Here is a 27,365-nt window from a genome sequence, read left to right on the forward strand (position 1 = left end):
GGAGAAAGTTGTGGTGAAAGAGTACAGCAGGGATCACCACCATCCCCTGCCGGAGCCCCGTGGAGCTTTAGGTGTTTTCGCTCAATAAACACTCACAACGCCCGGTCTGGGAATCGAAACCGCTGCCCTAACGGTAATATCTTGTCATTAAAAGCAACTGGTGAAAATAGCATACATGTTTATAACACTAGCGAACGACAATCTAATCAGTTGGCAAAACAAACTTTATTTAAAAGCCGTAGAAATATCACAAAAACTGTTACTCAGAGTTTCACGTTCCCGTTCGTCGGACAGTTCCATTCTAACAAAACAGTCCGATGAACGGGAAACGGCGAGTAACAGTTTTTTGGTGATATTTCTGCTGCTTTTAAATAAAGCATGTTACTCTACCTCTGGTATTTGAGTACTCTTTTCCACCTTGTTTCGCATTTATGTGCTTACTTTTTAATGATGGGTAACAGTTTCAAGGAACGGTCAGGTACGAAGACTAGAAATCCTATCTTGTCTTGTCTATCCCATTATTGTCTATCCCATTATTTACTTTGCTTTTTATTTGATTTGTGTAAAAAAAAACATATACATTGTTTTAAAAAATAATTGGATCTTTTCGGTTTGAACGGCAGTTTTTAAAAATAATTTCCACGTAACTAAACACTTTTAAACTTCGTATACTGGTAGAATGTGTTTATAAAACATCTTTTTCTCTTGTTTTTATTGAGAAAATTCAATAGTTTGTAAAATATTTGTTGTTTTCTTTCTTCAATTTCTGCAATTTCAACCAATCAGTGACGTCTATTGTGGTAAAAAGACATTCTGTGTCGTATGAATATGTCCCTCGTTTAAGAAACGGATTGGGTTTATTTACATTTGTGAAGAAAAAATACCCTTCCCCTACCCTAACCCTAAAACAGATTGAAATGCAATAGATCGATACTAGGGTCATAATTATGGGTGACAATTTCAAATGACACCGCTAGGAAAAACTTCCGTTCAAACCGAAAAAATCTAAATAATTTATTTACTTTCTTTAAAAAATTCTTTTATTTTGTTACCAAACATGTATCGCGCATGCGCACTTCAACTCATTTGCATACACCCAAGTCCTAGTAGGATCAACTACTTGCGACTAGCTAGCGCGGATGCCCGACTGCGCGCACCGGGACCATTATTCGCTAGTCAAAAAGAATGCTAGTCCGTCGTGACTAGTCGATCCTTCAACGACTACCTAGCGCGAGTATGCAAATTAATAGATGCGTGCATAATAGTATATAATGGCTGAATATATATAAAATAAAATTGTTTTTTTCTTAAACAAAGTAAATAAAAGACTCAATGAAAGAAATTATTTACTTTGTGTTTTATTTACTTCGTTTAAAAAAAAATTATTTGTTAAAAAAACCTCATACATGTTTAGCGCATGAGAGTGTGATTTTTATTCGCGCACTCGCGTTATGTAGTCTTTGTAGGATCGACTAGTCACGACTAGCTAGCACCGGGACCACGCTTGTAGAAAAGTACCCCAGACCTTGGGGAAAAAAAAGAATTTTGGTTGTCTTGTTGTAGTCGAGGGCTCTTCGTTGATGCCCAACACCACTGGGAGGTGGCTCTCGAAGTCGTTGGAAATGGAGATCTCCAGGTCCAAATTCTTGAACGGCGGCAAATTAGCTGATGGTATGTGGAAGGACCTTTCAAGTGTTTGGCCTAAGGGTGATTAGGTGATGGTCTAGGGCTTAGGGGCGGGAGACCCCAGACCTTGGAAAAAAGAAAAAAAAACGGTGATCATCTTGTTGTAGTCAAGGGCTCTTCGTTGACACTCGACATCACTGGGAGGTGGCCCTCGAAGTCGTTGGAAATGGAGATCTCCAGGTCCAAATTCTTGAACGGTGGCAAAGCAGCTGATGCTGATGCTGTGTGGAAGGACGTTTCAAGTGTTTGGCTTCACAGAGACAATGATGAATAACTCAGACCTTTTGCATTATGTCTTGCTTGTGAAGGCCATCAAGCGAAGTAAAGTCGTAGTTCTGGCAGACTCTGATGTCACTTTAAAGCAGCCATTACACTCACGGAGTGGTTGGTGTTAGATAAGGTTATCCAGAAGTAGAAACCATGCCAAATCAGCCCCAGTCTGAGGCAGCCTTCCAGTCCTGGTCAAACCGTCCAAACCATGTCAACTTGGACAACAGACGTTAAATGATGATGACTCTGGTTAAACCGAGGTATAGCTGAAGGCACTTGCTCAATGTGCTCTGCATTGGGATTGAACCCCTAACCATGAGGTTGGGAAGAAAGTTCCTTACCACACAAACACGCCTGTCTGCATTTTTTGACTGTTAGGTTGTAGGTGTAGCGATATCGTTACACTCATTGCTATCTTCACTATTTGAGAAGAGTATTAAGAATAATCTCGTTCGAGATTACAAACATCTTCGGCTAGTTTAACATTGTTGTAAACACTAATTCGATTGGCTGACACGTGGTCTCTACTACGTTCGCACCGCTGGTTGTCACGTGACGCGATTTGCCTCCGCTTATTTTCGCGCCATTGTTCCAAGCAGCCAATCACAGCTTTCCATTTCTGAAGTTCGTTTTGAGCCACATAAACCTTATATAAGGAAATGTTCTCAGACAAATATCCGTCTTTGGTTCAAGTCCTTCTCAGGGCGAACCTCTGACCACACAGAGTTCGTCTTTGGTTCTAGTTCTTCTCAGAACGGACCTCTGACCACACAGAGCATACTCGACCATGTTCCAGTTCGAAAGGCAGGCGACCACCATTATATCAAGAGAAAAATAACCAAGCAGAATATATGATGAAGACGCAGCAAAAACCAAGCGACAGATACAACTCATCGCCAAACATCGAAGATTTAATTTGTACACAAGACAACCACAGATTCAACTATAGCGGTTAGGTGAAAATATCACCACGGGAAAAACGGCTACAGTTAATATATCTGGAAATATATTCATATCAAGAGAAAGATAAACACAAGTGATTCAATTAATCTCAACTACGAGACGCAACATCTTGATATGGAACTCTTGCCCTCCGTGTACCTCATGAACGGTAAATCAATTATCTGTCTTGAGTTCTAGTTCTTCTAAGAACTACCTTAAGCCATCTGCTACTACCTGTTGCTAGGCTGATACCAACAACGTGAATTGTGAACCAAATTCCATTGTTATTTCTCTGGTCAGTACCTTTTATGCCTCACGAACACACAGACACAAAAACATGCTAACACTTACAAACTTCCAACCAACAGGATTGTAAAATATGTAAAATAAATAATGTATATATATCAAAAATAAATCTTGTTGTCATCCCACTTGTGTTTTGCCGCTGTATGTATTATATGGTCTGTAAAATAATCATTAAGAATGGGATCGCGTGCGATTGTATTCCCTATACGATACGACCGCATATGATCCTATTTTTATATAGGTAATCCCTGATGTCAATGCATGTTCATAAAAATAGCTATTATTATAATAGGCGTAGTGGCTGTGTGGTAAGTAGCTTACTTACCAACCACATGGTTCCGAGTTCAGTCCCACTACATAGCACCTTGGGCAAATGTATTCTACTATAGCCTCGGGCCAACCAAAGCCTTGTGAGTGGATTTGGTAGACGGAAACTGAAAGAAGCCTGTTGTTTATATGTATGTGTGTGTGTATGTTTGTGTGTCTGTGTTTGTCCCCCCAACATCGCTTGACAACTGATGCTGGTGTGCTTACGTCCCTGTAACTTAGCGGTTCAGCAAAAGAGACCGATAGAATAAGTACTAGGCTTACAAAGTATAAGTCCTGGGGGTCAATTTGCTCGACTAAAGGCAGTGCTCCAGCATGGCCACAGTCACATGATTGAAACAAGTAAAAGAGTATGTCTTATAGTGACGACATTGAAGTTGACAATGAAGAAATAGGTATAGGAAATAATATATTCTACAATGAAGATAATGAAATTGAGGCCGGCAGTGGGCAATTTGAGACGAAAATCTCTATAAATTACACCAATGATCAATTGCATGGTTCCTGTATCAGGGGACCAGTATTTTGTAACAGAATATATGAGTAAACTTTCTGAAAATGACCAGGTGAAAATTAAAAAAGGAGAATTGAAAGTGAAATCTCTATGTGTATAGAGCTGAAGTTGTCTGTGTATGGCAGGTTTGGTAGCCTTCAACTAACACTATCTCCTCCGAGACCCTGCGGCGCAGGTTGACCAAAATTGAGAGTATGATAGAAGAAGGCTTGCTCTTCCTTCCATAGAAGATAAAATTCAAATCGGACCATGTTAAGGACCAAAAATTATTTACATCAAGAAGGTGCTTTTTTTCTATGAAAGTCCCTATTTTTTACGATTTTTTTTACTGCTGTATCGCCATTTTTCGGTGTATTTCAACCAGAAAAATGAATGTTCGCTTAAAGAGAATAACAAGCTACATAATGCAAAATTTTTACTTTTCAAAAATTCCAATTCTGAAGGGTCGAAAAGAACCCGAGCAACGCCGGGTTATACTGCTAGTCGTTAATATAAGGGAACAGACAAAAATGCTGGAACGAATCCAACCAGTCAGTAGAGACATCTATTGGAGAATTCAAGAAATACAATCATATAAAGGGAAATAACTTCTACACTACTTCAACCAAGCTCCAATTATGAATTAAGGTGCTTAATTACCGATCACGACTCGCAGTTTGTATCTGAACACGGTAAGTTGACAAATATTGACTTTAAGGCTCTAATGAAGATAATAATACTAGTAATAACAATGTAAATAATAGAATTCTGTGAACTTCTCGGTGTCACAGTAATTATTTTGAAGCGAAAACATAAAAACTTTAGGAAAATATATTTCCTCGTCTTAAATAATAACTTCCAAACTGAAATGTTGGTTTGTTGTTTATGAAAACCTTTTATCGGCTGTTACGTGTGATATAGAGGAAATTTATTTGTAAAATGAGAGTAAAACGAACGGAGAACTGGCATAACTACAGATTCATGCCCCACAACTTTGGATGATCGTAACTTTAATTAAATTTTCTACGAATATTTGTTAAAGTATGTAGATTCCGAATATACCAAACTGGTAAACTTTTGTAGGAAACTGCTTTTGGTGTGATGAGTTTCAGAAAACTAAGCGGCGTCAACTTCAATTCTTAACTTTCAAGAAAATAGATGTCATATTTTTAAATGAAATTTTCTACAAATATGCCTCGGACGATATAGATTCAGAGAAGGTATGAATTTTGGGGGAAAACAATTCGGAGGTTTACTCTTGAGGACCGTTCATTTATTTATTTTCTAAAATATTCCTTAATTCTTGCAACCTCTTCACTGGTTCTTGACCATGTACATTATCGGAGCTTTTTCTTTTTGTTTGTTGCTGTGCATGTGTGTATGTATGCGGCTGCTTGCATGAATATACACGTATGTATATATATATTATATATATATATTATATATATATATATACCGGAGTAAACACATAAATGTGAAACAAGGTGGAAAAAAGAGTACTCAAATACCAGTGGTAGAGTAATATGCTTTATTTAAAGCAGCAGAAAATTCAACAAAACCTGTTACTCTGAGTTTCACGTCCCCGTTCGTCAGACAGTTAGCAAAAACTGTCCGACGAACGGGAACGTGAAACTCAGAGTAACAGGTTTTGTTGAATTTTCTGCTGCTTTAAATAAAGTATATATACATTGTGATGTTTGTGGTAAATCATTCTGTCAAACAGGTCACTTGACTGTTCACAAACGCATTCATACAGGAGAGAAATCTTATCATTGTGAGATCTTTGGTGAGTCATTTTCTCAAGGGCATCAGTTGAATAGACACACACACACACACACATACAGGAGATAAGCCATAACCTTGCATTAGTTGTTGTAATTAATTTGTTGAAAATGGTGTTGTAAGTACACACGAAAATGTTCATACCAGACACAACCTATGTAATGGTCGTGTCTGTGTTAAAGCATTCTCTCATAGACTTGACTTAACTGTACATGAACAAATCCCTACATGAGAGTAGCCATGTCAGTGTGACACATGTGGCAAATCATTCTCTTGAAAAATCCACATGCATAAACATGTGGGTATTACTGTCTCAATGTCAAAATTTATTAAGTCATAACAATAATTAACACTAATTGGTCTGCTAAAACACAGGCTTTTTCCTTTCATCAGTTATAGTAATTTCTTAATAAAGGATAATGAATAAAATATTTATTTTGTGCTTGTTTTTTTTACTCTATATCTGGACCCTGTTCCCTTTCTACCTTAAACCTGTCAACTGGCACAAAGTGACATTCCTTCAATACTACCTTCCTCCCTCCCAGTTGTGAGCTATTTTGTCTTGCAAGGTTCTTGGAGACCATGTTGGTTTTGTTGTCATATAAAAAAGAAAAAATAACACCCTGTGCTCTCTGTAATATGGCTGACATTAGGAAATGCATTCTGCTGTAGAAAACAAGCCAAAACAGACAAGGGAAACTGGTGCAACTCATGGCTTTGTCAGCTCTGGTCAACCTATCCAACATATGCCTGTATGGAACACAGACATTAAATGTTGATGAAGAAAGCATGTATAGTGTGGTGTTATGGGCTGTGATGAGCTATGTGGTGTTGGTGGAGAAGATTGCAGATGAAGTAGACAGAAGTGAAGACTGCAGGGGCCGGAGGATCAGCCACGAGGCATGCATGGGCAGGAAGCACATGCGGCAGTTCAAGGAGACAGCAGCGTGCAAGGATGTGTTTATTTCTTGACAGTGATCGCTCATCCCGCCTAGGTCAATAGTTAAGATCCTTGTATTTCTTACTCCCGTTGGCTTCTTTTTCCTCCATCACTCTACATATAGCATGATGAAATGTTTCTCCTTTGACATGCACATCATCATCGTTTAACGTCCGCCTTCCATGCTAGCATGGGTTGGACGATTTTGACTAAGGGCTGGTGAACCAGATGGCTGCACCAGGCTCCAATCTTGATTTGGCAGGGTTTCTACAGCTTGATGCCCTTCCTAACGCCAATCACTTCGAGAGTGTAGTGGATGCTTTTTACGTGTGATATTTTGACGTATTGTAACGTGTAAAGAAGTGCCAATACCTAACTGTGGCAGAGGTAGAACCAAGAAGTCATGGGATGAAGTGGTGAAGCATGATCTTTGACCTTTGAGCCTCACAGAGGCAATGACTGATGACAGAGAGCTTTAGCGATATGCTGTGCTTGAGAAGACTAGTCAAGCCAAGTGACTTCGTAGACATGGCTGATGCTGGTGTCGTGTAACCAGCACACTAGTTCTCTCTTTTTTCCTTAGTAAGTGGATGGAAATGAAAAAGTCTTTATTTCGATAAAGCTCAATAGTTTTACACAATCAAATTAGAAAATTGGACAAAACAGAACACTATTGAAAAAGCTTACTCGTCGTTTGGTATGTAGGTGTCTTGTTTAATGCTATGTTCCCCATTATCCTAAGCTAACCAGTAATATTTTCCTCACAATAATAGTAAGTTGGGTAAAACGTCCATATTCTCTACTAGGCTAGGCCTCTCTCTTCACTTTAATGGTATACCTATCTGTTCAACCAACGATTAGGATTTTGTTTTGAAAGTCGCGGGGTGGATCGACCGATGCTATATTAGGAAGGAACGACTTGTAGATGAGGATATGGACTATCAATATATTCTACTATTTCCAAAATCTAAAACGTGCCAGCTCCCAAGGAGGCGATGCTTCGGAAAATGTACACACGTGACTTTGTTTACATTTCTGAAGATAACAGAAACCCTTTTTTGAAATGTATCCGATACTTACATATACCGAAGGTTCGCCCACGAGGATTTCGGACGAGAATTGGTGTATCGGTATCAACACAATATTTAACGCTAGTTTAATCCTACGATTTCACATCAAACTCTTCCGTCAAACCATCGTACAAACAATAACTCTGAGCACCTTTTCAAACTCCACCCATCTAACACCCGTGGACATATTTACAAAGTCAGAAAACTGCACAGCTCCCATGACCTCAGGAAACATTTTTTCACGCTGAGAGTTGCTGAAGCATGGAACAAACTGCCGGCATCAGTTGTTAGTTGTCGGAGCACTGCATCCTTCAAAACTTCCATGCTTTCTGAGATTTACCAACACTACACCTGATTTTCTCCCCTCCATACACACACAGGCATGTATCTGACTCATACATTGTTCGCTTTCCAGACATTTGTACATTACTGCATGTACTTTATATGCACTTTCTGACAAGTTGTGGTGCACCTGAGAACAGTATACAATAATTTCATTATTATTATTATGTAACATGAACAAGGAAAGACAATTTACACGCTCTTTAGATCACGTGACTGGATATGGCCAATAGAATTCATTTACGGAAGTAGAGTCGTCGTGGCGGGAGATAAAATTATTTAGCAGCTGTTGTTTATGATTGATGTTAATGCAATGTATAAAGGTGCGATAACATTTATTTATCTATCGTTTGTATGTGTTGGATACAAATAATTGTTTCCCATCCTGGGTTGATACAACAGTCTTTCTGTTAATTATGGTTCAGTCCAATTAACTAACCTCCCTTCTGTAAATTGCTGTTTGTGTGATGTTGGCTGTCGTGGATAGGTGTGATGGTTGTGTGTCCAGGTTCACATTTGCTGGTAAACATTAGAGACTTTGGCGATGTTTCGCTTGTCGTAGCATAAGTTTCCGTCGATTTCCGTAAAAAATGTAAACACTGAATCGGCCATACATACATACATACATACATACACACACACATACATACACACACACACATACATAGATACATACACACACACATACATGCAGACATACATATACACATACACCGAGTAAAAAATTTCAGTTATCTCTCTCTTTCACACATTACTCTCTCTGTCTCTTCGCACACACTAACAGAAGCACTTCACTTACACAACATACTGTCTGTCTCCCACACCCCATCAAACACACACACAGGGACTTCCAAGAGAAATTTCCTCGTCATAAAATCGCTTCCTCTTAGTCTCTTTCGCTCTCATTGCTTGTGTAAAAAAATAAAAGTTTTTTACGGAAATCAACGGAAACTTGTGCTACGACAAGCGAAACATCGCCATAGGTGCAGGAGTGGCTGTGTGGTAAACCACATGGTTCCGGGTTCAGTCCCACTGCGTGGCACCTCTGGCAAGTGTCTTCTACTATGGCCTCGGGCCGACCAAAGCCTTGCGAGTGAATTTGGTAGACGGAAACTTAAAGAAGCCCGTCGTGTATGTGTGTGTTTGTCCCCCTCCCCTTCGCTTGACAAACGATGCTGCTGTGTTTACGTACCCATAAAGTAGCGGTTCGGCAAATAAGCTCGATAGAATAAGTACGAGGCTTACAATGAATAAATCCTGTGGTCGATTTGTTTGACTAAAGACTGTGATCCAGCATGGTCGCAGTCAAATGACCGAAAGAAATAGAAAAATATCGATAAAGTTGAGATTAATAAGAAAAATTTGCATCAAGGGAGAGAAGGGATGATGCGTAAGAGAAAGTCAGTTTTCACTTCGGTACTTAAGCTGCAGAAATTTGAAACATCCAGAATGGTTAATTTTAGTATATTAGAAGAGCTCAGTCCGTTCAAAAAGAACAATACGATACAAAACACTAGCAACAGCAGTTCAGTATTAATTTCATGCTTTGCATGACAGACATGCTTCACAGCTATACCCCATTGAAAGGGCTAGTTTGTAGTTTCTAGAGAAAATGTTAAACGTACCTGAAAATGAAAAAAAAGATGGTCTTTCTGCCCAACTAAAAGACCTAAAGAACTATCAAAGAAGGTGTGGAGGAGAGAAGAGAGAACTAACGGTCGATGCTTCTAGAACTCCCAGACTGAAAACATTAACACTTGAAAGACTTTCCCTCTATTAATTACTAAATGTCTTTCCCTCATCTTCATTGTTAAAAGTAAAGAATCTAGAAAAGATGGATTGTATTTCAGTCTAATTGTCATTGTAAATATTTGAGGCTTTCCATTCCCTGTCTCTATGGCTTCACTGCTTTTCTCTACATTTAAGGGTCAAGGTGCGCGACTCGGTGGTCTGAGCAATGTGACCCATGATCATTAAGTCATGAGTACGATTTCCGGCAGAGCGTTGTGTTCTTGACCGAGGTACTGCTCCAGTCGACTCATTTGGCAAAAATGAGTTGTAGCTGTAATATTCAAAGGGGCCAGCCTCTTTTCTAGAAATGTTTATTTAGGGGAGAATGCATTATACACTCTGTAAAGTGGTTGGAAGGGCATCCAGCTGTAGAAACCGTGCCAGAACAGACAATGAAGCCTGGTGGGGGCCCTGCTGGTTCCTACCAAACTAGCCATCACTTGCCAGGACCAAAAACGGATATTAAATAATAATGATGAGGACTTAGGGAATATTCTGTTAATCCTGAACAGAGACAACATAAAGTTGTGACTCGCTGATCTATGATTGAGATATTGTTGAGAATACCCAATCATATACAACACAAATAGCTACTCATTTCACAACTTTTTGGTTGTTAGTATCTAATATTTGTTTTCTTTTCTTTCAGGAGATATTTCCATTTAAAAGAAGATTATCTGCAGAGGATACTGCAAGTCTGCTGTGTTAGGGTAGAGAGATTTATCAACCAATTAATGTCTTCAGAATAAAACTAAAATTTAACAAAGAAAATGTTTCAGAAAGTGAGCAAACGTTACAAGTGTGGTATTTGTGGTAAATTACTTACTACAATGTCTAATTTAGTTATTCACAGGCGCACTCATACTGGGGAGAAGTCGTACAACTGTGAAGTATGCAAGAAAGCATTCTCTGTAAAAAGTTTAGTGATACACAAACGCACGCACACAGGAGAGAAGCCATTTCACTGTGAAATATGTGGAAAATCATTTTCTCATAAAGGTTACTTAAAGATTCACAAACGTGTTCACACTGGAGAGAAACCATTTCAGTGTGAAATCTGTGGAAAGTCCTTTTCTTATAAAGGTTATCTAAAGATACACAAACGTGTTCACACTGGAGAGAAACCATACAACTGTGAAATCTGTGGCACAGCATTTTCAATATTTAAGAGTTTACAATATCATCAACTTATTCACACTGGAGAAAAGCGATTCAATTGTGAAATCTGTGGCAAGCCATTTTCTCATTTTGGTAATTTAAAAAGGCATAAACGTACTCATACTGGGGAGAAGCCATACAGGTGTGATGATTGTGGGAAAGCTTTTTCTAATTTGAGTGAATGTGAAAGACACAGAGGTGTACACTCAAAACCTTACCACTGTGAAATCTGTGATAAAGCATTTTCTGTCAAAGAGTCTTTAACAGTACACAAACGAGTTCACACTGGAGAGAAGCCATATCACTGTGAAGTATGTGGGAAAGGATTTACAAGTAGTGGTACCTTAAGAAGGCATAAACGTACTCACACAGGGGAAAAACGACACCGCTGTGAAATCTGTGGGAAATCATTTCCTGAAAAATATATTTTAACATTACACAAACGAATTCACACAGGAGAGAAACCATATCACTGTGAGGTTTGTGGAAAAGACTTTTCTGATAGGTGCAGCTTAAAGAAACACAATCATGTTCATACTGGGGAGAAGCCACATCAGTGTGAAATCTGTGGCAAAGCATTTTCTTTAACTGCTAATTTAAAAAGACACAATTTTATTCACACAGGAGAGAAACCATATCGTTGTTTAATATGTGGAAAAAAATTTTCACTCAAGTCCAGCTTAACAACACATACACGTATTCATACTGGGGAAAAGCCATAACTAATGTGAAATATGCAGGAAAGCAGTTTCTGAAAAATCTGTCCTATTAGTTCATAAACGCACTCATACTGGATAAAAACCATATCAGTGTGAAGTTTGTGACAAGGAATTTGCCAATACAGGCAGCTTGAACGCACATAAACGTACATACACTGGAGAGAAACCTCACCACTGAAATCTGTGGCAAAACATTTTCTAACTTGAGGTGTTTAATAAGACACAAGCGTATTCATACTGGGGAATAACCATACAGCTGTGTTATTTGTGGGAAATCATTTACTCGGAGTGATTATCTGTCTACTCATAAATGCACTTTTAATGATGGAGATAAACCTTACCACTGACTTTTGTAGGAAAGCACAGTATAAAACCATTTTGTTGTGATATTTGTATTAAAGAATTTATGTATATGAATGTTATTAAATTGCTATAATTGTTTATAATATGCATAGTCTATTCTTGGGAATTGTAGTAAATTTTTCATTTTTAATGTTACTTGTTAGGTCACATGTATCATGATATGGTTAGAGTGAGAAAACCGTTGTTACTATTACTACTACTAGTGGCAATGCAACAGAATTAGGGAGACATACAACACTCCATCCACTGCATGCAGTTACCTGGCTGCTGTTGAAGAGATAGTATCAAAGTGTAGAAAGGAGTCAGGACTAAATACAAGGCCATCATAGAGAATGATGCAAATTGGGATGTGCCCCCTTTACACAAGTAAATCCTAGAATAGCATGGAAAGGACAAAGATAGGAAGGTAAGGCCAACTAACTCGTGGTGTGATAACTAAAACTACCAGAGTATTATGGTTGTAGATGCTACCCCTGTACGTTATAGCATATGTTTTTGGGAAAACCTAAGATAAATCTCTGGATTAAAGTAATAGAAAGACCAGGGATCTCCATAAAATACCAGATCTGTAAAACGTATCCATTTGAATGAACCACCTGTAAGGAGAGCAACTGTATAGTGTGTAGGCTGAATCCACAGATAAACTGTAAAGTTAGGAGTGTAGCATATAGTTTAAGGTGTAGTGAGGTATGGAAGAGAAACAGGATGATTACACACAGTGGTGGAAGCTGAAAGAGGAGAGAAGCTCATCAGTGCTCTATCAACATGCTCAATTAGGACATAAAGGCTTGCTCCACCATACTGTACAATCTGATGACAAAGGACAATGAGAAGAAAGGGAAACAAATACCAACAGTATGATACATAAACCTATATACATACTCTTTTACTTGTTTCAGTCATTTGACTGCGGCCATGCTGGAGCACCGCCTTTAGTCGAGCAAACCCACCCCAGGACTTATTCTTTGTAAGCCTAGTACTTATTCTATCGGTCTCTTTTGCCGAGCTGCTAAGTTACGGGAGCTTAAACACACCAGCATCGGTTGTCAAGCGATGTTGTGGGGACAAACAGAGAGGCACAAACACACACATATATATATATATACGACAGGCATCTTTCAGTTTCCGTCTACCAAATCCACTCACAAGGCTTTGGTCGGCCTGAGGCTATAGTAGAAGACACTTACCGAAGGTGCCATGCAGTGGGATTAAACCCGGAACCATGTGGTTGGTAAGCAAGCTTCTTAACACACAGCCACTCCGCGCCTACACACAAAAGACATACTAAATACAATAAGAAAAGAAAAAAATCAAAGTACACACTATGTAGTAAGCATACACATGCGTACAAAAAACACACCCAGATACAGATGCAAATTGTTGCGCATATATAGATGCATAGCAGAAATACAAAATGGAATAAGCATAAGAAGAGACATCGGATAGAGAGTTACTGAAGAGGTCACAGGACCTGGGATGAAACAGCTTTAAGAGAGAAACTAGAATAATGATAAATCTGAAGAGAAGACGAAATATACAGTATGTATGTGTTTAATTGACAAAATATGACCATCATTATGTATAACAAACAATATTATAACATTTTGATGTGAGGCCCCATGGTTGTCATGAGGATACAGTGATTATTCAGAAATGACACTATTGATTATATTATCATGGTTGTCATGTATCTTGTAGCACAGTACTACGATTTTCTAAAGAAATCTAAGTAAATAATCACCACTGGCTGAAGATGCAGACACATGAACTGAATTTTCCAGTAATTCTATACTGCCTTTCTTGCTGAGTACCAAGTCGACAAATTATATCATTGTTTTGATGAAAATTGTTCATTGCTTGAAGAATATTGTTCAAGTTTAATAAAATTTAATATGTACTCAATGCGTGAAGTGTTGGGTCCAAAAGCCTATTGAAGAACCCTCCACAGGAGGTAAGTTAAAGTCTGTCTGAAGAGCAAAGTTTATTCACAGCATTGCGGGCTAAGTACGATGTTTTATAGAGATGTCTGTAGAGTTGCAGCGGTTAATGTATGTGCTTTGTGTATGTAGAGAGAGACTTGATAGAAGTGTTTCTAGAAAGCACGAGGTAACGGCATTGGGTTTGTCCCATACTGCTGGGGCACTTGGCAGCAGGACATTCTTGTGTGAGAGTAGCCAGCGATAATGTGATAAAGCAAAATTGCATGCCGCGAGTCCTTTAGAGAAGCGAGACAAGGAACTCAATTGAACATGGCTGCAGCTCCACTATATAATTTACCAATCAAGCTGGGAAATTTGGGTAATATTTGCTAATCAACAGATAGCATGGAATTAGCAGCTTGTTACCATGACAACCACGTGCTATGTTGTGGTTCAACTCTCTTGTTTGTACTGCACATTGTTATATGTTGATTTTTCACGCTTGATTCTTCACATCACAAGATGTGTTTTAATAAAAAAGTTTGTTTACCAATTAGAATTCCATTGTAGATATTTTTCGTCAATTGTCTTAATATTTTTCATATATTTCGTTAAGTTTTACTATATTTACATTCATTGCAACGAATGCCTGTCGTTGACCAAGCCAGAGTGTGCCATTCTCTATTTTTATTTAAGATATAGGACAATATTATTTAATGTGTCCTTCATTTTTATAATGCTAGAGCAGAATGTGAGGGAGATGTGGCTGTTATTTCTAGCAAATTGAACAAAGACAGAGATTACTTCATCGGCTCATTTGCTGATGTGATACAAGCAAAAAAAACTAAAGGAAATGGACCTTCATCTGTTTCTAGGATGAGCCTATCCAGTGTTCAAAAGTGTGTATTTTAAACCAAAGCTAGTACAGACATGCTACAGGTGTCCAAAATCTAATTGGAACAACAAAACTCCAATGGTATCAATTAACTGGTTATAAAGACTAGATTTACTTCCATTGTAAATTTCTCCCATTTCCCAAAGATTTCAATTTGATTTTAATAGAAATAAATTGTGTTGTTATTCTATATTTTGATAAAATAAATTCACATGAAGATGAATCTCCACAAATTTAATTTTACCATTTATTGTACTTCTGTTTTCAAAATTGAAAATGTGACTGCTGCTAAGGGTTTCGGACAAGAAATGGTGTATCTGTATAAGCACAATAGCAATACAGAAAAGATTTCGTTTTTGGATTTGGTTTGCAAGATTCTTTATATGAGTTCGTGTGTTGAAGCATATTCTGTTGTCTGGGGAGAGTCATTTTCTTTTTGTGCCTTATTATGTAACACACTCACCGGTAAAATTTCCACTTTTTTCTTATTTTTATTGTCCTAAAATTTTCGTTGTGTCTTGCAACCTTTTCAATAATTTTGAAAAACTATTGAAAAGGTTGCAAGACTCAACGAAAATAATAAGGCACAAAAAAAATGACTCTCCCCAGATAGCAGAATACAGAAACCAGCGATTTTACTTGGAATTCTTTTGGTGTATAAAGGAGGAAAGAAAATTAACTCAGTAGCCCACGTGACCCGAAGTGACCAATAGAATTTATATAACACCGCCATCTTAGTTTCTCACGAGACATTTACCGAAATAGGGTCATCATGGCGGGAGTTATAATTATTTAGCATGTTTTGTTTTATGATTGATGTTAACAAAGGATAGTTATTCAGGAGAAGGCAGTATTAAGGTAAGATATTGTTTGTATGTATTAAATACAGATAATTATCTCCCATCCGGGGTCGATATTAAAGAATAAGAAGCGAAAATGCTGAAGTTGGTGGTAACGGAGTCTGAACTGGAGAGAGAAAGAAAGATACAAAATTCTTACAAAAACTACGTTAGTGTGTGTGTGAAACAACTAAATGTATAATATTAAAACAATATCTTTTACATACATCTTAAAAATCACTGGATATATTGATCCCAGATTGCAATTCATTCATGGAAGAAAAGAAAAACATTTTCCAATACTTTCGGTTTCTACCCCCCCCTCTTTTTTTCCGAAAAAAAAAATGACTTGCCGCACATTAGGCATCCGTAATGCATTCTTTTTTAAAGGTTTATATATATATACACACACGTACAATTTCCTGAAAATATGTTAATTTTCCTTAAAGTTACGAGAGAAAAAATCGGATCTTTTGAATTTTCCGAAGTCCTCTCCTCACCCCATCGGAAGACATTTTAACCCACAAATTTCTTTATAATCCTGATGTATTCTGTTTGAAAGGTATTTATACAAAATTTTATGTAGAAAAAAACCCCATTTTCCCAAAAGTTATGAGGGAAAATCTAGGATCTTGTGAATTTTCCGAAGACCTCCCCACCCATCCGTTGCACTGTTTTTGTTTTTGATTTCGTTCCCGAGTAATATTGTAAACAACCGAAAAGGTTTAAAAGTTTAATAAAACAGGTCAACAAACTGAAACTGTTTTTAATCATCAGAGTTGCTGGTTGATTTTGCTGGGTTAATTTATGATGCTGATTACGAATCTGAAGTTCGATTTCCTCTATCAGGTCACATTTTCATGTTAATGATACCTGCTGTTTTAAGTTATAGGATACGTAAAGCATGTCTGCATAAAGTATATTGAATACAAGATACGATAATTTCATGACTTTTTATTGTACAAAATTAGGCATTCTTTCGATTTGACTCGACGAGACCAAAACAAAACCTCGGTTGTTTCCGTGACAGCTGCTAAAATGGGAGGAGGAGAAGAAAGCTAATGCACACACGCACAGAGACAAGAACAAGCACGCACACACAACCCATTAGCTTTCTTCTCCCATTTTAGCAGCTGTCACGGTGGTCACGAAGATATCCGAAGTGAATTGTCGTGTTGTCACGGAAACAACCGAGGTTTTGTTTTGGTCTCGTCGAGTCAAATTGAAAGAATGCCAAAATTATTGTGTACAAATAAGTTAGAATACACTCAAATACATAACTTAAAATCTTTGGGATTTGGACTTTCTATGGTATTTTGTCTCAGGTTCATCTCTGTATAACATCCAACAGTAGTCAGCTAACATTCCTATGCAATATCTTGATGAAAGCGTTCCCCTTGCTCATCAGGCACTGCTCCAAGGTTCTCTGCAAAAAGTCCAGATGTGAATCAAGGAAATGGACGTTTAGTCACATCCGACAGCCCATTGCAGCGTAGGAGTCTAGAAGGCATTTCACTCCATTTCTAAACTCTAGAGATCTCTTGTTGCCTAGGAAATTTCCACAGAGCCATTTGAAGGATTCCCAGGCTTTAAGCTCAATCTCATCCAGTGATGTGAGGAAGTGGTTGTCCTTCAGGAGTTCTTTTATCTGTGGACCTATGAATATCCCCTCCTTCAGTTTTGCCTCGGTGTTTTATGGAAATTTGACCTTCACATATTCATGAAACTATTGTTTCATGAGGCCAAGCTTTATGTGAAGAGGGGGAAGAAGAACATTTTCTGGGTTTAAAAGTGGCTTACACTGGACGCTAGAAACTCCTGGCTCTTATGATTTTCGCAAAGGTCACTCTGATTGCACATAGTGTTAGTTGCACAACTGTCCCATAGGCATAAAAAGCAACAATATTTTGTGAACCCAGATTGCATTCTCATCAACATTCCAATCGCCTTCGAGTCTCCACATATTTTTCAGCTGTAGTTTGAACACTTTATGGCATTGAGGAGTACTTGCATATTTTCATAACACTCCTTCATGTGCATTGAATGTCCTATGGGAATGGATGGTTTCTTATTGTTGTTGTGTAGTAGTACTGCCTTGAGGCTTCTCTTAGATGAATCAATGAATAAGCGCCATTCAGTTGGAACATGCTCTTGGAACAAACAGCGAAACAACTCGTCATATTACTGAAACAAAGTGGTCCATCAACAGAGAAACATGAAGTCAGATCCCTATTTCTCTTCGTGAAATGAGTAATACAAACATCTTTCTTAAGCAGACTCTTCTTGTAGGATAGATGCTAATAGTTCAGCTTTATCCTTCGACAATGACAAGTCTCTAACTAAATCATTTAACTCTCCTTGAGAAAATTTCTGTGGTACGTCTTCATTTTCAGTCGTGAAATCTGCATCCACTTCGGTGTCTTCCACAGCAGTAATATTTTCTTCAGGAAATACATCTCCGTCAGACATCTGAAGGCCATTTTCTGGTGGTATTGGAATAGGAAGATCATCATCATTGTGTGGTACTGGTCTTTTTGCTGATTCCAAGTTGGGATACACAATCTTATGCTTGGTCTTTACAGTAAACCCACATACATTAATGTTGCAGAAATAACAGTCCATGAAATGATCCTTTCGCTCTCTCCATATCATAGGTATTGCAAACGGCATTGCTCTCTTCCTCTTATTTAGTCAATCCCATAGTCCACTCGAACAAGCTGAGCAGATGCTGTGCAGGGCCCAACTCTTATCTTGATCCCCGAGAGAGCAGCCAAAGTATAACTGGTAGATCTTGATTTCACTTGTGATGGCATGTTGCTGAGCTTTGGTGGTAAATGAACCACAGATATGAAAATATATCAGGAATGTTCTTGCAATGCCTTGACATCATGAGTAGAATTTTATGATGATGATGACTTGGCACCTTAAACAGAAAGTAAAATTTATGAAAAGAAAAGATTATGAAAACATAAAATTGCAAAATGAATACAAATAGTTATAAAACAGAAGTCAGAATTTACCTGTATAAGACGTTTACGTGTAGCGATACAGCTGATGGGAGTTATATACCGCTCTTATCTCATCAGAAAAACTGCCTGATAGAAGGAAACCGGTTACACTTTTGAAATCTGCGGACAAAACTACATATGAAACACTATATAATATCCCTGATGAAAATTGCCTGTTGATCAGTGTTTGTATGAAGGGACACAGTAGGTGAGCCCATTAAACGTGTGCGTTAATGCTAATGTTTGTGTGTGTGTGTATGTGTATCGCCCATATGTATTTTAAAGAGAAAGAGTTTTCACTCAGTTACTTATGCTAAAGACATTTGAAAGAAACATGCAGAATTGCCACTTTTAGTATATTAGAATAGCTCAGTCATTCAAAAAGAACAATACGATAGAAAACACTAACAACAGCAGTTCAATATTGGAAATAAGTTCTCCGCAAAAACCTAATTCCAGAGGACAGAAAGAGAGGAAATTTTACGAAATGCCGCACAGGTCCTTAAACTATTGCAGAAGTTTGTGCCAAAGATAACTGTCGATTTTTAGATAACAATAAAGTGCTAGAAAAGCAAGTAAATGCTACCAACCTCACTTGATATATTGAGCAACCAACAGCAAGGTAAAAGCGAAAAACATATTAAGAAAATCAAGATACCCAAGCTCCAAACTAAAAAAATGAACTGCTGTGATGTTTTAATGTATATAAATATATTTCAGGCATAACTACAGATTCCTATCCCTCCCCCCAACTTTGGATGATCATAACTTTCAGAATAATGGATATTTCCACATTATAAAGCAAAAATGTTGTGTTTTGTGGAAGCAGTGAAAGCTAAGATGAAATAATTGCTATTCTATCGTGCAGTGACTTCGCATTTGATTCACTCTTAGTTTGATAACAGCCTGTGCATGGGTATTTCTTGGGGGACTTGGCCTCCAGATCTGTGCGACACACAAATGCCACTGCATATTTTCCCTTCTCAAAATAACAAAAAGCAATGATTTCAGATTTTGGCACAAGGCCAGCAGTTTGAGGGGAGAGACCAGTGGATTAACATCAGTGCAAGTATTCAACTGGTACTTATTTCATTGATCAAAAAGAATGAAAGGCAAAGTTGCCCTTGTCAGAACGTGAGGATGGATGGAATGCCACTAAGCGTTTAGCCAAATACACTCAGGATTCATTGAAAGGTGGTAATGGAAAGAATTCTGTATAATTGTTATGAAGCTACTTCTGGCCACTTTAAATGAAAACATCTATTTATCTAAGTCTGCCGAGTTGGAATCTTATGAAAATTGAAACCGGTGATAGAAGCACACTCTGCAATATGTAGGAAAGCATTGTCAATTATTGTTGCCAAATAAGACAATAACACTCTCACCCACCACAAATGGAGGAAAGCATTTTCTAGAAATGTTTACTTAGGGGAGAATGCATTATACACTCTGTAAAGTGCTTGGCATTAGAAAGGGCATCCAGCTGTAGAAACCATGCCATAACAGACAATGGAGCCTTACTGGTTCCCGTCAAACTGTCCGACATTTGTCAGGATTGAAAATGGACATTAAATAATAATGATAAGGAACAGACAACATAAATAAAAGTTGTGACTTGCTGATCTGTGATTGAGATATTGTTGAGAATATAGTCAATCACATACACAAATAGCTACTCATTTCACAACTTTTTAGTCAGTAGCATCTAATACTTATTTTATTTTTCTTTCAGGACATTTCCATTTGAAAGAAGATTGTGTGCAGAGGATACTGCAACTCTGTTATGTTACGCTAGAGTTTTAACGACCAATATCTTCAGAATGAAAAGAGGAAACTGTAAAATTCAACTGAGAATGTTTCAGGAAGTGAGCAAACTTTACAAATGTGGTATTTGTGATCAAGTACTTACTACAAAATCTAATTTAGCTATTCATAGGCGCACACATACTAGGGAAAAGCCATACAACTGTGAAGTATGTGAGAAAGCACTCTCTCAAAAAGGAAATGTAATAGAACACAAATGTACCCACACAGGAGAGAGACCATTTCACTGTGAAATATGTGGAATATCATTTTCTGATAAAGGTTACATAAAGATTCACAAACGTACTCACACTGGAGAGAAACCATACCACTGTGAAATATGTGGAAAATCATTTTCTCATAAAGGTTACATAAAGATACACAAACGTGTTCACACTGGAGAGAAACCATATCACTGTGAAATCTGTGGCAAAGCATTTTCTGTATTTAGTAGTGTAAAATATCATCAACTTTCTCACACTGGAGAAAAACAATATGATTGTGAAATCTGTGGCAAACTATTTTCTCGACGTACTCATTTATCAACACATAGACGTGTTCACACTGGGGAGGAGCCATACAAGTGTGATGACTGTGGGAAAGCTTTTAAGTATGCGAGTAACTTTGAAAGACACAGAGGTGTGCATTCAAAACCTTACCACTGTGAAATCTGTGATAAAACATTTTCCGCAAAAGAGATTTTAACAATACACGAACGTGTTCACACTGGAGAGAGGCCATATGATTGTGAAGTATGTGGGAAAGGATTTCCAAGTAGGGGTCACTTAATAAGTCATAAACGTACTCACATGGAGGAAAAACAACACCACTGTGAAATCTGTGGGAAAGCATTCACTGTAAAATATGCTCTGACATTACACAAACGTATTCACACAGGAGAGAAACCATATCACTGTGAAGTTTGTGGAAAAGACTTTTCTGGTAGTTGTGGCTTAAATAAACACAAACGTATTCATACTGGGGAAAAACCGCATCACTGTGAAATCTGTGGCAAAGCATTTTCTGAAAGTTGTACTTTACAAAGACACAGACGTATTCACACAGGAGAGACACCATATCACTGTTTAATATGTGGAAAAAGTTTTTCATTTCAGACCAGCTTAATGATACATAACCGTATTCATACCGGAGAAAAGCCACACTAATGAGAAATATGCAGGAAAGCATTTTCTGAAAAATCTATCATGTTAATTCATAAATGCTCTCATACTGGAGAAAAACCATATCACTGTGAAGTTTGTGGCAAGGAATTTTCCAATAGTGGCAGCTTAAAAGGACATATACATATACACACTGGAGAGAAATCACATCACTGTGAAATCTGTGGTAAAGCATTTCCTAACTTGAGGTGTTTAATAAGGCATAATCGTACTCATACTGGGGAATAACCATACAGCTGTGTTATTTGTGGGAAATCATTTCATCACAGTGATTATATATCTACTCATAAATGTACTTTTAATGATGGAGATAAACCTTACCACTGACTTTTGTAGGAAAGCATATTATAAAACCATTTTGTTGTGATATTTGTATTAAAGAATTTATGTATATGAATATTATTAAATTATTATAATTGTTTACAATATGTTTAGTGTATTTTTTGGAAGTTGTAAATTTTTTCATTTTTAATGTTACTTGTTAGGTCACATGTATCATATGATATGGTTAGAGTGAGAAAACCGTTGTTACTATTACTACTACTAGTGGCAATGCAACAGAATTAGGGAGACATACAACACTCCATCCACTGCACACAGTTACCTGGCTGCTGTTGAAGAGATAGTATCAAAGTGTAGAAAGGAGTCAGGACTAAATACAAGGCCATCATGGAGAATGATGCAAATTGGGATGTGCCCCCTTTACACAAGTAAATCCTGGAATAGCATGGAAAGGACGAAGATAGGTAGGTAAGGCCAACTAACTCATGGTATAATAACTAAAACTACCAGAGTATTATGTTTGTTGATGCTACCCCTGTACGTGAACTAGCATATGTTTTTGGGAAAACCTTAGATAAGAAGAATCTCTGGATTAAAGTAATAGAAAGGCCAGGGATCTCCATAAAATACCAGATCTGTAAAACATCCATTTGAATGAACCACCTTTAAGGAGAGCAACAGTATTGTGTTTAGGATGAACCCACGGATAAACTGTAAAGTGAGGAATGTAGCTTAAAATATAAAGTGTAGTGAGGTATGGAAGAGAAAGAGGATATGACATACACAGGTGGAAGGTGAAGGAGAGAAGCTCATCAGCGCTCTACCAACATGCTCAATTAGGACATGAAGGCATGGTTAATAACAGATGTTAACATATGAACACATAGATCAGACAATATGGAGGCCACACATGCAGTAGTAGACTGACTGAGAAAACGTGAATGGAATAACATCAGCTCCACTCCACCACACTGCACAACCTGATGATGAAAAAGAGAATGAGGAGAAGAAAGACTGAAGGAGCTCCATCTCTCAAACATTGTAATTCTCAGAGTAGTTCTGTGGAAATATCACTGCAACCAACTCCATTGTGCTAACTGTTTCTTCCCATTCCACCATGCACACACACACAGGCTAAGACCTAAAATACCTCAGTCTGCTGCAAACTTACCAAGGCCAATAATTCTAACAAAGTCGCTTAAGTTACCTTCTGTCAGTGCCCCACACAAATATTTTCCATTCTCACCGAACTCTACCCGTCAGTCTTTTGCTCTCTGTCTTTCTGCGTGTATCCTGATTAATGTTTAACCTTCTGATCCTGATGATATATAACTAATTCTAAAAGAAAAGCCGCAAACTATTACCACTTCGCAAATGCTCAGACATGTACTGCGAACTAGCAAACTTTGGTTACAACTGATTAAAATGATGCTTCTATATTCTACACAAGTGAGACTTCTCTTGATGTAATTTTTTTCCTTCTATCCACTCCAGTAACCCTGTATCAATTTGTCCTCACTCTAAATAAACTTTTGTTTCCGAAAGAATTCTTAGTCGTAACTAATCAGAAAAATGTCTTCAGCAAGTGTTGTACACAATCTTCTACAAATGAACTGGCCATCTCTAGAGGTGTATAGCAATGGAGATTGCTATATGAATATAAGGCTCTGAGGTCATCAGTTTAGTGATGGTATGTTGATACCACCACCTTACCGTTTTTCGTTGGTTATTACTTTTACAAAAGTTGTTCTCGTGTTGGGTCGACTCCATGATTGTTTGTTGAAAGTTACGAGGTGGGTAAAATGGATCATGTGAATTTTCCAACAGTCCTCACCCCACCCATGTTCGTTTGTGCAATTTTTTTGTTTGCATTCGTTTTCTGCAGTATTTAACATCAAGCAGGCTGCTTTATTTTTATTTTTATTTTTTTCATTAACGTAAGTCAATCTTCATATTGACCATTTTAGGGTTTGGGTTACGTAGATGCATCGAGACCTCTGTACTTAAGTAAGGACCCCTTTCTTTGGTCCAGAAAACGGGATGGGGTGCATCCCTCGGAAGTTTCACCTCAGTCCCATCCTCATTGGGAAGTACACTTGCATGATTTTCACTAAGGGGGAGAAAAAACGAGATTTTTGGCAGCAAATCCCATATTTTTGTTTGGAAAAAAAAAGTGGTGGGAATCATTACTCTTTTACTTGTTTGTCATTTGACTGTGGCCATGCTGGAGCACTACCTTTAGTCGAGCAAATTGCCTCCAGGCCTTATTCTTTGTAAGCCAAGTACTTATTCTGTCAGTCTCTTTTGCAGAACTGCTAAGTTACGAGGACGTAAACACACCAGCATCAGTTGTCAAGCAATTTTGGGGGCACAAACACAGACACATACATATATACATATACAATGGGCTTTTTTCAGTTTTCGTCTACCAAATCCATTCACAAGGATTTGGTCGGCCCGGGGCTATAGAAGAAGACACTTGTCCAAGGTGCCACGCAGTGGAAATTTTTTTTTGCCATTGAATGAATTACGGTGGCATATTAGGTCACTGTAATTGATTCAATGATAAAAAAACTGTTTTTTTGGTCTGGAAACAGGGTGGGGTGGGGTTGAAACTTAGGAAATTTTATTCCCTACCCCACTCCCAACGCTTTACATAAATACATTTTCCAGCGTGTGGATTATGCGGTTCGTTCTTAAATATATAGAGAATTTGAATTCATATTCCTTTATTTTTTTGTTTTTATTGTCATTTGACTGCGGCCATGCTGGAGCACCATCTTTAGTCGAACAAATTGACTTCAGAACTTACTCTCTGTAAGCCTAGCACTTATTTTAGCAGTTTCTTTTGCTGAACCGCTAAGTTACGGGAATGTAAACGCACAAACATCAGTTGTCAAGTGATGGTGGGAGGACAAACACACACATATATATGACAGGCTTCTTTCAGTTTCCGTCTACCAAATCTACTCACAAGGCTTTGGTTGGCCCGAGGCTATAGTAGAAGACACTTACTTAAAGTGCCATGCAGTGGGACTGAACGCGGAACCGAGTGAATTTATATTGTGTGTATTTTATGCTGAAAATGTTTTTTCTATAGTTGTAGTGTAAGCATATGTAAACATACATACACACACACACACACATGCACACATACATACGAAACATAGCCATATGTATGCATGCATGCACACATACGGCTATGTTTCGCCTCCCAGTCAAAACAAAAGAGTGCCTATGTGCCTATAGGCAATCATTACCTATATGTGTGTGTGTGTATATATATATATATATATATATATATATGTGAGTGTGTGGATGTATATGTAGATAAGAAAGGGTTAATGTTTACAATATTACCTGGAAACAAATTAAACAAGAAACAGGGCTGTAAAAGCCTTGCCAAAACTGCCTCACCATTGCTTCTGCCATGTAAAAAGCACAAAGACCACTCTGCTGAGTAGTTGGTGTTAGAAAGGGCATCCAGCTGTAGAAACCATACCGAAACAGACAATGGAGCCTGATGGGGGCCCTGCTGGTACCTGTCAAACTATCCATCCCTTGCCAGGGTCAAAAACAGATATTAAATAATAATGATAAGGACTTAGGGAATATTCTATTAATCCTGAACAGAGACAACATAAATAAAAGTTGTGATTGTGAGATATTGTTGAGAATAGTTAATCATATACCACACAAACAGCTATTCATTTCACAACTTTTTGGTTGTTAGTATCTAAGATATATTTTATTTTCTTTCAGGACATATTTCCATTGGAAAGAAGATTATCTGCAGAGGATACTGTAAATCTGCTGTGTTCGGATAGAGATTTATCAACCAATTTATGTCTTCAGAATAAAAGAATAAAACTGAAAATTTAACTGAGAGAATGTCTGAGGAAGTGAGCAAACATTACGAATGCAGTATTTGTGGCAAACTACTTAGTACAACACGTAATTTAGCTATTCACAGGCGCACCCATACTGGAGAAAAGCCATACAGCTGTGAAGTATGCAAGAAAGCATTCTCTGTTAAAACTTATTTAACAGAACACAAACGTACACATACAGGGGAAAAGCCATTTCACTGTGAAATATGTGGAAAATCATTTTCTAGTAAAGGTTACATAAAGATACACAAACGTACTCACACAGGAGAGAAACCATTTCATTGTGAAATCTGTGGCAAAGCATTTTCGCTGTTTTGTAGTGTAAGAATTCATCAGCTTATTCACACTGGAGAAAAACAATTCCATTGTGAAATCTGTGGCAAAACATTTTCTCAAGTTGGTAATTTATCAAGACATAAGCGTACTCACACTGGGGAGGAAACATACAAGTGTGATGACTGTGGGAAAGCTTTTTCTACTGCAAGTGCCTGTGAAATACACAGAGGTGTGCACTCAAAACCTTACCACTGTGAAATCTGTGATAAAGCATTTTCTATAAAATACTCTTTAACAATACACAAACGTCTTCATACTGGAGAGAAGCCATATCCTTGTGACATATGTGGGAAAGGGTTTACAAACAGAGGTACCTTAATGAGGCATAAACATAGTCACACAGGAGAAAAACGACACCACTGTGAAATCTGTGGGAAAGCATTTCCTCAAAAATATGGACTAACATTACACAAACGTATTCACACAGGAGAGAAACCATATCGGTGTGAAATTTGTGGAAAAGACTTTTCTGATAGTAGCAGCTTAAAAAGTCACAAACGTATTCATACTGGAGAAAAACCGTACTCCTGTGAAATCTGTGGGAAGGCATTTTCTGTAAATGGTAGTTTAAAAAGACACAGACGTACTCACACAGGAGAGAGACCATATCACTGTTTAATATGTGGACAAAAGTTTTCACTTAAGACCAGCTTAACAATACATAACCGTATTCATACAGGAGAAAAGCCATAAATAATGTGAGATATGTGGGAAAGCATTTCTGAAAAATCTGTCCTATTATTTCATAAATGCACTCATCCTGGTTAAAAACCATATCACTGTGAAGTTTGTGGGAAGAAATTTTCATGTAGTGGCAGGTTAAAAAAACATACACACACTGGCAATCTGCAAAATCTGTGGCAAAACATTTCCTAAATTGAGGTGTTTAATAAGACACAAGCGTACTCATACTGGGGTAAAACTGTGTTAATTATGGGAAATCATTTACTCGCAGTGATTATGTATGTATTCATAAATGTATTGGTAATGATGGAGATAAACCTTACTACTGACTTTTGTAAG

General features: G+C 37.7%; 1 protein-coding gene across 1 annotated transcript; it reads left to right on the forward strand.

The window, feature by feature from the left end:
• The first annotated feature begins 4,565 nt into the window (after window positions 1-4,565).
• LOC115213316 (zinc finger protein 709-like) lies at window positions 4,566-27,259 on the forward strand. The gene is made up of 4 exons (XM_036504218.1): window positions 4,566-4,716; window positions 10,599-11,156; window positions 20,892-21,159; window positions 26,211-27,259. Exons 2-4 carry the CDS (start codon window positions 10,720-10,722, stop codon window positions 27,033-27,035), a joined length of 1,530 nt encoding a protein of 509 aa, XP_036360111.1. The 5' UTR covers window positions 4,566-4,716; window positions 10,599-10,719; the 3' UTR covers window positions 27,036-27,259.
• Window positions 27,260-27,365: the final 106 nt, after the last annotated feature.

This window comes from Octopus sinensis, linkage group LG6 (genome assembly GCF_006345805.1).
Source record: "Octopus sinensis linkage group LG6, ASM634580v1, whole genome shotgun sequence".
Taxonomy (NCBI): Eukaryota; Metazoa; Mollusca; class Cephalopoda; order Octopoda; family Octopodidae; genus Octopus; species Octopus sinensis.